This window comes from Pholcus phalangioides, unplaced genomic scaffold (assembly GCF_987345545.1).
Source record: "Pholcus phalangioides strain wild (caught in Gottingen) unplaced genomic scaffold, Ppha-v1.0 ptg000042l_1, whole genome shotgun sequence".
NCBI classification, from domain to species: Eukaryota; Metazoa; Arthropoda; class Arachnida; order Araneae; family Pholcidae; genus Pholcus; species Pholcus phalangioides.
Genome location: NW_028301628.1, coordinates 16,270,244 through 16,284,567, shown reverse-complemented (window position 1 = coordinate 16,284,567; position 14,324 = coordinate 16,270,244). Strand labels below are relative to the sequence as shown.

Here is a 14,324-nt window from a genome sequence, read left to right as displayed (position 1 = left end):
ATTTCATTGGTCATTCATCGTTGCTACCGTTTCACGTCCAATCATCGGATCTGACTTTCTGCGGCATTTTGGACTGCTTATAGATGTTCGGCGCGGTCAATTAATCGATCCACTCACTCAGCTTCGTTCACATTGCAAGATTGCTGGTGCGGACGTACCATCCCCAGCAGTGAAATGCATCTGGGACAATAGTGAATTTCATCGAATTCTCACCGAGTTCCCTGAACTGACAGAGACTGTAGCAACGTTTAATGCTGTTAAACATGACGTCCAACACTGCATTGAGACCAAAGGCCCGCCAGTTGCATCAAAACCTCGCAGGCTACCACCGGACAATCTGCGTGCAGCCAAGTGAGAATTCGATCATCTAGTTGCCCAAGGCGTTTGCCGACCATCTCAAAGTTGCTGGGCAAGCCCACTGTGTAACGTGCCGATGATCCCCCGGCGTAAAAGTCCGTAGTCACCGTCACGTTATCTTTGTCATAAATGTTACTAGTCTGCAGCTGTGATCGTATGGCGACGATCAAGGCCGATCGTGATGTTCGCCTGCGATCGCATGCAGATGAGGTGACCTTGAAGCCGATTGGCTTGATCAGACACGTGCGGTCGGATGTTTTTCCTTTAAATACCGGCCGTACGTTGTAACAGGTCTGATTCCGCGTTCGTCTAATCTTGTTCTGTTCAACTGAAGCCCTCTAGTAGGACGGTTCACCGTCTTACTACCGTATCTATTGGCCTTAGGCTGAATTGTTAAAATGCAATAATCTACATTATTTGAATCCGTTTTCCGGCAGGTCCGGAATCAAAATATAAAACAATCTTCACAGTCAAAGTTCTTCATTGCTGATCGAGGTGGTCCGGCCCTCAACCGAGAGGCCCCCGGAGCTGATCAAGGTGGTTCGGCCCTCAACCGAGAGGCCCCCTGGAGCTGATCAAGGTGGTTCGGCCCTCAACCGAGAGGCCCCCAGGAACTGATCAAGGTGGTTCGGCCCTCAACCGAGAGGCCCCCTGGAGCTGATCAAGGTGGTTCGGCCCTCAACCGAGAGGCCCCCAGGAACTGATCAAGGTGGTTCGGCCCTCAACCGAGAGGCCCCCGGAGCTGGTCAAGGTGGTCCGGCCCTCAACCGAGAGAAGGTGGTTCGGCCCTCAACCAAGAGGCCCCCCGGAGCTGAGCAAGGTGGTCCGGCCCTCAACCGAGAGGCCCCCAGGAACTGATCAAGGTGTTCCGGTTCTCAACTGAGAAAACTCCTCTGGTATTTACGGAAAAGCTAACATCGGATGTCCGATCGCTGCACAGGTTGACTGTTGTTGATCATCAATTGGTGAGCCAGTATCTTTACTGCTAACGTCAAATAGAGGGCTCCAAGATATACTAATCCATTGTTAAAATTAACTAACCCATATAATTGAATAAATAATAATATTTCATGCGAAAGTTTGTTTCTAATCATTTTCCACTTGTCGTTTGCCACTTTATTGCTGGATATTTCGAACCGGGCAAGCAACTCCCATAAGGGACGTTGCAATTTTGGGGGCTCGACCGGGATCAGTAAGTGTGGCAAACCGCGGGTGGAAAGTACTTTCGCTAAAAAAAATTTTTTTTTTTTTTTTTGATATTTAACATTGATTTTAGAGATGAATTCTAATAATCATAGTACGCCGTAAAATTCGGGCGATCATCTGATCAAGGTCAAATCTAAAATTTGCGAAAATGTGATTTTATGTTCTAGTCGTTTTGTGATTTTACATTCTAGTCATTTTCAATATTTAAATGTTGAGACTAAGGACTTTTTCTCCGGTTGCATGATCCTGTAGGAGAGGGGGGGGGAGTGCCTGTCGAAATTAGTGTATAATGTGTATTTTGGAGGGAAATGTTATTTCGTGTATTTTGGAGGGAAATGTTATTTCATGTGTTTTGGAGGGGATAGTGTGTTTTATGTGTATTTTGCGGTTTTTAGATAAATGAGATAATTGATGTGACATTTGGTGTGATATTTTGAGGTAGTGGTGAGGAAATTGTGAAGTTTTCGGAAGGTTGATAGGGCAGGGCCCTATATCTATATATTGTATTTTGGTGTTGCGATTTCATGCGGGATTTGAAGTTTTTGAGTGTATAATTATAGTTAGTGTATTTCATGCGGGATTTTTGATATTTTTAGTGTATTGATAATGTGTATTTAATGCGGGATTGTTTATTATATTGCATTTCATGTTTTCGATAGGTTTCTTTTTCCTCGGGATATGGATTGTTAGGAAAACTGGGCCTTAGAAAAATTCTTAAGAATTTTTCTTTCTGGTGGCAGGGGGAATGTAACGTGCCGATGATCCCCCGGCGTAAAAGTCCGTAGTCACCGTCACGTTATCTTTGTCATAAATGTTACTAGTCTGCAGCTGTGATCGTATGGCGACGATCAAGGCCGATCGTGATGTTCGCCTGCGATCGCATGCAGATGAGGTGACCTTGAAGCCGATTGGCTTGATCAGACACGTGCGGTCGGATGTTTTTCCTTTAAATACCGGCCGTACGTTGTAACAGGTCTGATTCCGCGTTCGTCTAATCTTGTTCTGTTCAACTGAAGCCCTCTAGTAGGACGGTTCACCGTCTTACTACCGTATCTATTGGCCTTAGGCTGAATTGTTAAAATGCAATAATCTACATTATTTGAATCCGTTTTCCGGCAGGTCCGGAATCAAAATATAAAACAATCTTCACAGTCAAAGTTCTTCATTGCTGATCGAGGTGGTCCGGCCCTCAACCGAGAGGCCCCCGGAGCTGATCAAGGTGGTTCGGCCCTCAACCGAGAGGCCCCCTGGAGCTGATCAAGGTGGTTCGGCCCTCAACCGAGAGGCCCCCAGGAACTGATCAAGGTGGTTCGGCCCTCAACCGAGAGGCCCCCTGGAGCTGATCAAGGTGGTTCGGCCCTCAACCGAGAGGCCCCCAGGAACTGATCAAGGTGTTCCGGTTCTCAACTGAGAAAACTCCTCTGGTATTTACGGAAAAGCTAACATCGGATGTCCGATCGCTGCACAGGTTGACTGTTGTTGATCATCAATTGGTGAGCCAGTATCTTTACTGCTAACGTCAAATAGAGGGCTCCAAGATATACTAATCCATTGTTAAAATTAACTAACCCATATAATTGAATAAATAATAATATTTCATGCGAAAGTTTGTTTCTAATCATTTTCCACTTGTCGTTTGCCACTTTATTGCTGGATATTTCGAACCGGGCAAGCAACTCCCATAAGGGACGTTGCAACTGCACATGGTACCCAAGTGCAACGGCGATTGGAGACCATGCGGCGACTACAGGAGACTGAATGCTGCAACTATCCCTGACAGATATCCCGTTCCGCACATCCAGGACTGTCTCCAGGTGCTAGAGGGGAAACAAATATTCTCCACCCTAGATCTCGCAAAAGATTTTCATCAAATCCCTGTGAGACAAGAGGATATTCCGAAAACAGCCGTAACAACACCATTCGGGCTGTTCGAATTTCTCTTCATGCCTTTCGGACTGTCGAATGCAGCTGCAACATTCCAGAGGTTCATACATATGGTGTTGCAGGGTCTCACCTTTTGTGTACCGTATTTCGACGATGTTCTCGTGGCATCTACAAACGCTGAAGAGCACAAGGAACATTTGTGCCAAGTATTCAAACGTTTTTCCGAATTCGGAGTTCGCCTCAACGCTGCTAAATGTGTTCTGGGGCAACCATCAGTTCGATTTTTGGGTCATTTGATCTCTGCAACCGGCGTTGCACCTCTTCCTGAGAAAGTGTTGGTCATCGCTCAATACCCAAAGCCAGACACAGTCAAAGAGCTCCGACGATTTTTGGCCCTCCTCAATTTTTATCGTCGCTTCGTTCCAAAAGCAGCAGAGACGCAGGCGCTCCTGTATAAATTTCTAGCGGGTTCCAAGCGAAACGATAAGAGGAAGATCGTTTGGACCAAAGAAGCCGATGAAGCATTCCTGAAGTCTAAGCGGGATCTGGCAGATGCAACAGCTTTGGCATTTCCAGTGGCAGCAGCATCTTTGGCTATTGTGGTAGATGCTTCCGATATTGCAATGGGCGCAACTTTGCAACAACGTGTGTCGGTATCTTGGCAGCCACTTGGGTTCTACTCCAAGAAGTTATCTCCTGCACAAAAGAATTACAGTGCCTATGATCGAGAGCTGTTGGCAGCTTACTCTGCTATCAAATATTTCAGGCACATGGTTGAAGGCCATTCATTCGTCCTGTACACGGATCAGAAGCCTCTCACATATGCCTTCAGACAGACTACTGACAAATGCTCACCTCGTCAGCTTCGACACTTGGATTTCATTGGCCAGTTTACCACAGACATCCGACACATCAAGGGTGCAGAAAATGTTGTGGCAGATGCATTGTCTCGGATATCCATATCTTCCATAGACACACCATCTCCCACCGACTTCAAACGAATGGCAGAGGAACAATTCAAAGATGAGGGTATTCAGCAACTACTCACCAATCCTTTATCTACTTCCTTGAAAATCCACTCTCTTCCTGTTGATGAATCAAAGCTTCAGCTTTGTCTCTACCGGGCGCATTCGACCACTGGTTCCATCCTCGATGCGTAGGGACATCTTCACTGCCTTGCATGGACTGTCACATCCTGGTGTGAAGGCCTCTGTGAAACTAGTTCAAGAGCGTTTCGTGTGGCCTGCACTGAAGGCTGACGTGACCACTTGGTCACGTACATGCGTTAACTGTCAGAAGTCTAAAGTGAGTCGGCATACGAAGAGCCCACATGGGGAATTTTCACCACCTGATGCCAGGTTTGAACATGTCCACATTGATATTGTAGGCCCTTTGCCTCCATCAGAAGGCTACACATATTGCCTCACCTGTGTGGATCGCTTCTCTAAATGGCCTGAAGCCTTCCCTATGCCGGTTAGCTCTGCTGACACCGTGGCCAAGGTTTTCTTTTCTGGATGGGTTGCTCGGTTCGGTTCACCTAACAGAATCACCTCAAACTGGACACCTTGATCTGAGTCCTTTTTGTTCAAGGCTCTAACCAAGTTCTTGGGAACCAATCGCCAGAGGACGACATCATACCATCCACAAGCAAATGGTCAAGTAGAACGCTTCCATCGAGACCTTAAGTCTGCTATCAAGGCTCACGCAACTAACCGCTGGGTAACAGTACTTCCTACGATTCTGTTGGGTTTTCGAGTCGCCTGGACGGAGGACTTGCAAGCTACAACTGCGGAAATGGTGTATGGTGCACCTATACGGCTGCCAGGAGAGTTTTTCGTACCTAGTCGTCATCACCCAGATCCATCAAGCTTCGTTGATCAGTTGAAGACCACTATGGAAAATTTAAGCCCAAGACAGACTGTTCGCCACGGAAAACATTGTTTTTGTGAGCAAGGACCTGCTGTCTTGCTCATATGTTTTCCTCCACACGGACAGAGTGAAGAAAGGCCTAGAACCTCCGTACGAGGGACCTTACCAAGTACTGTCAAGATCAGAAAAGGTGTTCCAAATACTAATAAAAGGTCGACCAGTATCTGTAAGCATAGACAGAGTCAAACCGGCTTACATCTGCGCTGATGACCTGCCCTTCAATGCCCACAAGCCTTCCAACGATCAACAAGAAACAACAACTTCAAAGCATCAGCAGACAACTTCTAACGATCAGCAAGCAACAACAACTTCACGGCAAGCAACAACAACTTCACGGCAAGCAACAACAACTTCACGGCAAGCAACCACAAGTTCAAATCATCAGCAAGCAACAATAACTTCAAAAGATCAACAGACTTCCAGTGACGAGGACCAACCTTTCATGACCACCCGCTCAGGTAGACGGGTCAGATTCAGGTTGCCTTGCAGGTAGTTCTCTCGCTATCGCTGGTGGGGGACTACCTGTGGGGAATCGGTTAAAGCCGTCCGGATATTATACATATTTTTTCCTTGTGGTTGGGAGAGAAGTCAAAGCCGTCTAGAGATGACACTCGGTGTTTTGGTTGAGGTGTCACATGTTGTCGCGTATGTGTATGTCCGTTCCATGAGTATGTAGTGATTTTTGTGATTTGTTTTAGTTTAATAAATAAATTGAATAGATTTTATCATCGTTAATCACTACATATGGCTGTGGGCAAGCCCTGAAGGTAAGGAAGGACAACTGGCTCCAACACCTCGGAGATGTAGCGCTGGCTTTTTAAAGTACCGGCAATGCGTACTAGAGGAGTGCGAGAGTGATATCCAATACCGCCCCATACCATAATACCCGGTGCAGGACCAGTGTGGCGGTGCATAACGCAGCTGTTCAGCATCCTCTCTCCACGGTGTCTCCAGACTCGAATCCGACCATTGTGGTGTTGCAGACAGAAGCGTGACTTGTCAGTAAAGACAATTTCATTCCATTATGCCGTCCACATCCTTCTTTCATCGCACCATTGGCGGCGGAGACGTCTGTGGTTCTGCGTCAAGGGTAGACGAAGCAATGGACGTCTTGCGGGCAGACCACTCTGCTGTAAACGGCGTCGAATGGTACGCGCAGACACTGGATGATGCGGTACAGACTGAATGTGCTGTGCTATGGTTCGTGATGTGGCTGAGCGATCCGTCACTGCCATACGCCTGTCATCACGTGAAGTGGTGCACTGAGGTGGATGCGATCGAACACGTCGGTCCGTCGTACCCTCCTACATCCAACAATCACATATCCGCATTACAGTTGTTTGATTTCGTCCAACACGACTACCGATTTCCCTGAAAGATAATCCACAATCTCGGTAGGCCACTATCCTTCCTCTGTCGAACTCGGATACTTGATCAAAAGATGATCGCTGTTTTCTACGAGGCATAATTGATCGTTTTTTTGAAAAAACCACAAGAAAAACACAATTGCCGTACTTCAAATCGTCGAAATATCCAAGCCTTAAATAGCGCTTTGAAGTGGCGCTACAGGCACGCATGATGTGCGTCTGCGCTGAAATTCTAATCATTTGAATATCTCACCTCCGCTAATGCATGTTGTAAATTTCATATTATTTGCATGCTTCCTTCAGGGTGTTGCATTTACGGTGGCCAGCAGTGTAATTATAATACATTATTTTTTGGCTTGTCAACTCTCTTCGACAATGCACAGCAAATTTTGAAGACGTACGTTTTTTAAGAATGACGCTCCTTCGAGACCACTTTCAAAAGCATAGATGTGCAGCAAAATGTGCAGATTACAAGATCCGAAATAAATAAGGCAAGGTGAACCAGATAGTTTTACTGCGTTGTCTATAATTTTTTAAAGGGATTTGTTCACATTTTACTGTTCAATGCCAGTGTTGACAAATGAAGCACTTCCATTTCTAGCTCTTTGCTGAGCATTGTAAATATTGTTTATGCCTATTCATGCCTTAAAAATACAGAAGACCACTGAATGCTATTGGGTAGCATTAGAATCATCAAACCTAGAATAGGCCTATGTATCCAACTTCTTTGAAATGCAAACTGTTGTTTCACCTGTTTGCACCTTAATTTTGAATGATGAATGTTAGTTACTGTCCAAGACCATGAAGTAATAAATACAAAATTATTTTCCCATCCAGACAGAAGTTTTTAATGACTACTATACTTGTTGAACCCTCAAACTAAGCAAATGAAAAATTAATCAACCAAATGGTCCACATACACCCCCCCCCCACCCAAATAACCTTAAAAATGATAAAATTTCTGCTTTGGCAGAATCATTAATTGCATTCTTCAACATTTGTAATATATGCGCTATATCAATGATTTCCTGCTCAATTAAAATAAATTACACAAATTTTGTCGATAGGATTTGGTAAAAAAGTAGGAAAAGTAGGACAAAAACTAGAAAGTAGGACAAAACCGAGAAAGTAGGACAAAACCGAGAAAGTAGGACAAAAGTAGGGCATTTTACCAAAAAGTAGGACAAGTGGGAGCCCTGCACTTTTGTCACAGTACCGTCTAAATTTTTCAATAGCATATTCCCGGAACCTATGCCTAACACATGAACTGTTTCACAGTTTGCGACTTCAGTATTACCTTTATACGAGTTATCTAACGACGTGAAAAAATTGATATCATTACTCATGTGGCGCGTGGCACCAGAATCCACAATCCAGTTTTTCAACCGTATGCCTAGTGAAAGCAAGGTATCCTTCTGCTAAGCGGCGCTCGCTTTATTTTCACTTGAGCTCCTGGACGTTTTCTCCGGATATGATTCCTTTTCCACTCTACGTATTTTCTGCATCTGTTCTTGATGTGGCCGGACTTCTTGCAAAAATAGCACTTTATGGAGTTTTTCTTCTCGAAGTGGCTTGATCCGAGTTCCATTATTCTTTCGGTGAGGATATTGCCTGGATCCGCTCATTGCTGCCTTCTTTCGTATTCGGCAACCTTTTGCTGGACAACAGCGAACGTCAACTCGGTTTTGGCAAGTGTTTCCAAAGCGGTGATCATCGGGTCGAAGCTTCTTGGGAGGCTGCTGAGTAGCATGGCGGTACTCCATTTATCCAATAAGGATTGCTCGCCGAGGTCTCGCAGCTTCAGAAAATGTTCTTGCATGCGGACGACGTACTCTGGAACATTTCCACCGCCTTCTAGCTTCAGGGAACAGATCATCCTCCTCAGGTGAACCTTGTTGGCGAGGGTGCTCTTCTCATGATACTCCTTCAGGGCGATCTACATGTCCTTCACAGATCTGCTATCACAGATGTAGATGAGCTGATCATCCTCAACAGTTAGTCTGATATACGCTTGTGCTTGGCTGTCTGCTTCCTCCCACAGATCGAGGGTCCTTCGATTCGCTTCACCTGGATCTGGCTTGTCGGTCTCGATGACTTTCTTCAAAAGTTTATCTTTCATTAGCAGAAGTTTAACTTTATATTTCCAGTTCGAATAGTTTTGATTATTCAGCTTGACAATATTGTCCTTGATGCTGGCCATTATCGTTGCGAAGGTTTCTGATGCACACGATAAAACGAATGGAAACTAAACTTCTTACGAGATACCCCTACTGCCTATCACCGTGCGAAAAAAAAACAAATTGAAAACGCAACGTCTCAAAAGATACGTCTCTGGGCCCATAACCTGTGGGCGGGCAGAATGTGGAAGGGAAAGAAACGGTGACGAGAGAGAAACGAAACACACATCTAGTCAGACGAACAACATTTTTAATACAAGCAAAGAGAATAACTATCATACAGCAGCGATCAAGTGGAGGGGGAAAAAAAAGTTCCCCAAAAGAGGGAAACATTGCGTACATGGGAAAAGAACATAAATACACACACACAGTAAAAGCGGGAAAATGATATTAATCCAACCCTATGCCTGCCCCCCCACCATAGGGGCTCTGTAGCAGCATGTGGAGCCACAAGCAAAATATCATTGAAAAGCAACAATAACAAAAAAAATTCAAACAACGAGACATTTGGAAGTTTGGATAAAAAAACTAAAATCACATTCTTGAAGAACTGGAAAAGTTTTACCAGTAATTATTTAAATTATTTAACTTAATTTGTTTCAAAAATAGATTGACTTTTTTTTTTGCTGAAAAAATCTTAATCAGTTGTAAAATATAGTAATAAGTCAGTTGACAACACTTGAAAAGCACCAAGTTGTGTGTCTAAATTTTAACCCCATGTTTTTTTTCACTTAACAACTTTTTAAATTTAATTTTTTGTCATTGATTTTAAACATTGCTCATTTTTAATAAAGGGGTCATTCAAGTATTATGTCAGCATCGAGGGGGCGAGAGGGGGTTTCGGATTTGCTGACTTTTGATGACAAGGGGGGTTTCAAGGTTACATTATCAACCACCCTTTTTTGAAGATATGAAATATTCTAAGCTGCTGACGAAATTTTGACGAAAAAAAACCAAACATCACGATACCAAAATCTGCATAATACATAGACAGAATACTATATGTTCAATTAAAATATTTTCAACTTGATGTTGGAATAACTCTTTTATTTTGAACACTCATTATATTTAAATTTGCCATCTCCCCCTGTTAATTTTGCATAGTTTGGGTTTTAATTAAACCTCCATAATTTACTTGAAATGTGGTAAGAATTTCTTTTCTACCTATCCTCCATCCCTTTTGTCACGGATGATCGCAGCATCCGATGAAAATCACCACATCTAAAAACAAATTCTAAGTGCTACATCCTTTTCTCAACTTGATTTCTAGCTTGCACTAATCAATCTGCCTTAATTTTTCAAAATTCCAAAAAGTAAAGTTTTGACGGCACCAACCCCTTGTTCCAATTGGTAGTCCGGTTTCGAAGAAAGATTATTCTATTGGGTGATGAGGATTACGTACATACAAATTAGTATTAATATTAACATCATTGGTCAAGGTTCATCCCGTACGATCTTTCGAAGCATATGGGAGGAAGACGTTTTTTTCCGTGGAGGGTTTGTACAAAAAAGAGAAGGAAAAGAAAGAAGAGAGCGTAAGCAAAGAAAGTCAGAAAAGGCACATATTCCCATGGAAGGGATGCGTAAATAGATGAAATAAAGTCATAAAGTCAATTGCCTGCAGGTGGCAATACAATGGTCAAGAGATAGGTTTCAGTATTATGGGGGGAGAGAGAGAAAAGAAGAATACGGAGCGGCTATTACGCAATCTTTAAAGGGGCCCTTTAAATATGTGGCCATAAAATTAAGGAGTGTTGATGATGGAGGCAAAAGAACATGTTTTGTACATTTAAATGGCTAAAGGCTCCTTTTCTCTTATTATTATTGTTGGGCAGGCTATTGGAACTCTCCAGCTTCATCTGATAGTGATGGCTATCGACGCCATAGCAATATTCAAGTAATGCAAGCATTTAAATCACACACATACACAAACCAGTGGCGGGCCCAGTTGAGAATTTTAATCGGTCCCCGAAACAATTTTGAAAAAGTATTTCATTATTTCAAAATACACTTTAGGACGTGCAGTTAAAGATAATATGTATAGATATTATGTAATGCATTATTAATTTTGTTGCTAGACTATAACCAAGTACGCAGAAAGTATGCACCAGACATTGGAATTAAATTTATCAGTGTTTTTCATCGACGCCTACGGGCCAGAGGTTGAGAACCCCCCCCCCCCCCGTTATATGGCAATCATTATGGGTCGGAATAAGATATGAATACAGGACAGAAAAGTAAAATTTAGGTGCCACTATACACCGTACCACTTTTTAAACTTTTGTTTGTTTATGATTTATAAGCAACGCAGAAGTGGGAAGTGACAAAGTCTATTTCAGAGCAGTTTTGGAGCAGAAAAATATAGGATAATAACTTACAAGAATATTTTCGTTAACCACCACCCTTTTTCAAAATAAAACAACTGCAGTCTTTTGTTATCAAACATCTTTTAAATCATTTTTTTTTTTGGTGTTTCAAGCTTTTGACACCTTGTTTGAAAGAGCGGCTGTCATAAAATTTTTCACACGAGTCTTTTTAAGATGACAAACTTTTTGCATACTGAGGGTACAATTTGCTGCCTGGAACAGCAGCAGTTTAAATGGGCTAAAAATTTTCTATAGATTTTCAGTTTTTTTATACTTGGAAAGAAATTGTTGCAAAATAGAGAATTTCAAAGAATCAACACGATGTTTGGAAATTCAGTACTCGTTATTTGGCAAGATTGACAATTTGACACTAATTATTTGGCAATTTAGCAGTTGTTTAGAGAGATATAGATGGCTTTTTTCTCAGCCAGAGATATCAAGGAAACAGTTATTTTCCGGATATTATGCTGAGGTGAGCTCGGAAAGATGCTTGCCCGGTATGCAAGAGGGCCTGGGTTCGAGTCCCGGCGGAGACGTGATGACTTTTCTTTCCGAGCTCACCTCAGCATAATATCCGGAAAATAACTGTTTCCTTGATATCTCTGGCTGAGAAAAAAGCCATCTATATCTCTCTAAACCGTCCCACCCGGGGACCATTTCCTGAAGTTAAGAGAGGCTACTAATGCCTCTACTTCAGCGCCTCACGACACAGTGCGTGAAATTAGGAAGGCAGATTCATGTGTCTCCAAAGGTGTAGATGGTAGCATGCTTGCCCGGTATGCAAGAGGGCCGGGGTTCGAGTCCCGGCGGATACGTGATGACTTTTCTTTCCGAGCTCACCTCAGCATAATATCCGGAAAATAACTGTTTCCTTGGTTAGCAGTTGTGATTTGGCAGCATAGGCGATTTAGTACTCGTTATTCGGCAGTTTCTAAGTTAGCACTCTTAATTCTGTGGACTCGCTCTGTTACTCCTGGAATGAAAACGTTTTTCGCAAATCATTGGGACTTGACACAATGACGATCAACTATAGTAATTTTTGCTGTTTGCAGTAGCGACTTATTTAAAAAAAAATTTTTTTTTTTTGAAAAAGGAAACTGACTCACACATTTGCACTTCAAAGCTGAAAGACCATTGCAAACCATCTTCAGTTGCATGATCACTGATATTATCAGAGGTTTCGCGATATAAAGCCTGATGGGGGCAATAGTTTTAATAAGGGGCCGTAGTTATCCCAATTCAATATTTGGACACACAGTCGAGAGCGGGAACTTGTCTGGAAAATTCAAAAATTGATTGGAAAATAAACTACCTTTTCTCTAATTTCGCAAAATTTTCTGAACTTCTGGCAACTCTTTCAATGAGAGACCAGATAGATCATAGTTTCCCAATCTTTTTGTCCCATCACCCCTTCTTTAGAAATTGTTTTCTCCCATCGCCCCCCCTCCAATGCAATCTAACCCATAGAATCCTATGCTATACTCGTAGCTTCTACTGCCTCCAGAACATTCCTTCGCCTGCTAGGGGGCGTTAATATCCACGTTGGGAATCACTGAGATAGATCATTGGTATGACATGCTTGTAGCACTAAGAAAAACTGTCTTGGGGTAAAGTTGTGAAGGGTAAATAAAAATTAAATATATTTCAATCAAAAATTTTCGTTCAAATGTAAAAAATCTCTCTGTAGTGCTTTACAAAGTGTGAAAAGCACACATGGTAGCTAGCAAATCTTTTTCCAGACTCTATTTTTTCAAGGTCACGAGATAGCGCCACTACAGAAGATGGGAGGAGGGGGTGTTGAAAAGTACAGAAGAATAAAACACGCTCTTCTCGGAAAGAATCATTTCGCGGCAAAAAAAATTTTTTTTTTTTTGCCGTCCTTTCTGAAATTCCTGGCATACTGAAGCAAAATTTGCTATTTTGGCTATTTGGTGTAGAAAAATACGAAAATACACTATTGGAGCAGAATGGCACAATATGTTAATTTTGGTGCAGTGTGGCGCAGAGTTCCCACCCCTGGTAATAGCATGGGAGCGATGGAGGGGGTAAAACAGACTGAAGTGGGAGTGAGCGGCAAAATTTGTATAGCCCATAGGCCGCAAAAACATAAATAAGGTCTTACAAGCAACCATGCATGAAAAACTACAATTTCAGAAACAATTGTTGAAATAAGTAAAAGTGACTGTTCTCAAGACCTCCCTTTGATCATTTTTAACATTCGTCAAGTTTGTAGATGAACAAAATAAATCCACTTTTTTCAACTAGAAGTGTTATATAATATTTATCTAAATATGCATAAATGGAAAGTAGACACTAACAGATTATATTAGCTTACCAGAAGTGATAACACATTGTGGTGCTTTCAGGACATCAGACATGATAATATTTTCAACACTGTATTTGTCCCTTGAAGAAAAAATAAGCAATAAGAATGTTGCAAAATACAAAATGGTTAGGTAGATACAGCCGGCCCAGCTTAACACTAAAAAGTTTTCACCATGGGCGGAGATACGGCCCCCCCCCCCAGCGTCAAAAATGTATGTATACATTGTGTATGAATTGCCATCATCATCGTGCCCCCCCCCCCCCACCAGCAATTTCGAGCCCTTCCGAGTCTATCTCTGCCTATGGTTTTCACTCTATTTAAAATTACAGGTGGTGTCAAAATGACAACTCAAATTTTGAACAACCATCCAATATACATAGAAATTTTGTAACAATATATTGGAAATATATTTCTCAACAGTTTCTTACCTCTTTATTACAGTGAAACCATAGGCAAAGTATTATTGAAAATATTTGAAGGGCTCAATAGTATTGTGGGCGAGGGGTCCCTCAAACCCAATACAGTAGAACCTTGATTATCTGACCTTATGTTAGGGAAGGTTATCACAGATAACTGAAAAACACGATTATCATTTTCCTGTCAGCCATTCTGCATAGTTATAAAATGTACTACAAGGCTGACACAAACAAGGAATAGCACTGGTCCAGCCAATGAGCCATGTGGTCACGTGACCACATCAAAAATTACACCA

At 42.5% G+C, this 14,324-nt stretch overlaps 1 protein-coding gene across 4 annotated transcripts in view; it reads right to left on the bottom strand.

Annotated features, from left to right (window-relative positions):
* The window catches only part of Tdh (L-threonine dehydrogenase), a 310,905-nt gene that overhangs the window by 182,516 nt on the left and 114,065 nt on the right, over nucleotides 1–14,324 (bottom strand). For all 4 annotated transcript variants that reach the window (XM_089255433.1, XM_089255431.1, XM_089255434.1 and 1 more), the window contains one exon: nucleotides 13,622–13,692. In XM_089255433.1, coding sequence (XP_089111559.1) covers nucleotides 13,622–13,692 — 71 coding nt within the window. The remainder of the gene's footprint in view (nucleotides 1–13,621; nucleotides 13,693–14,324) is intronic.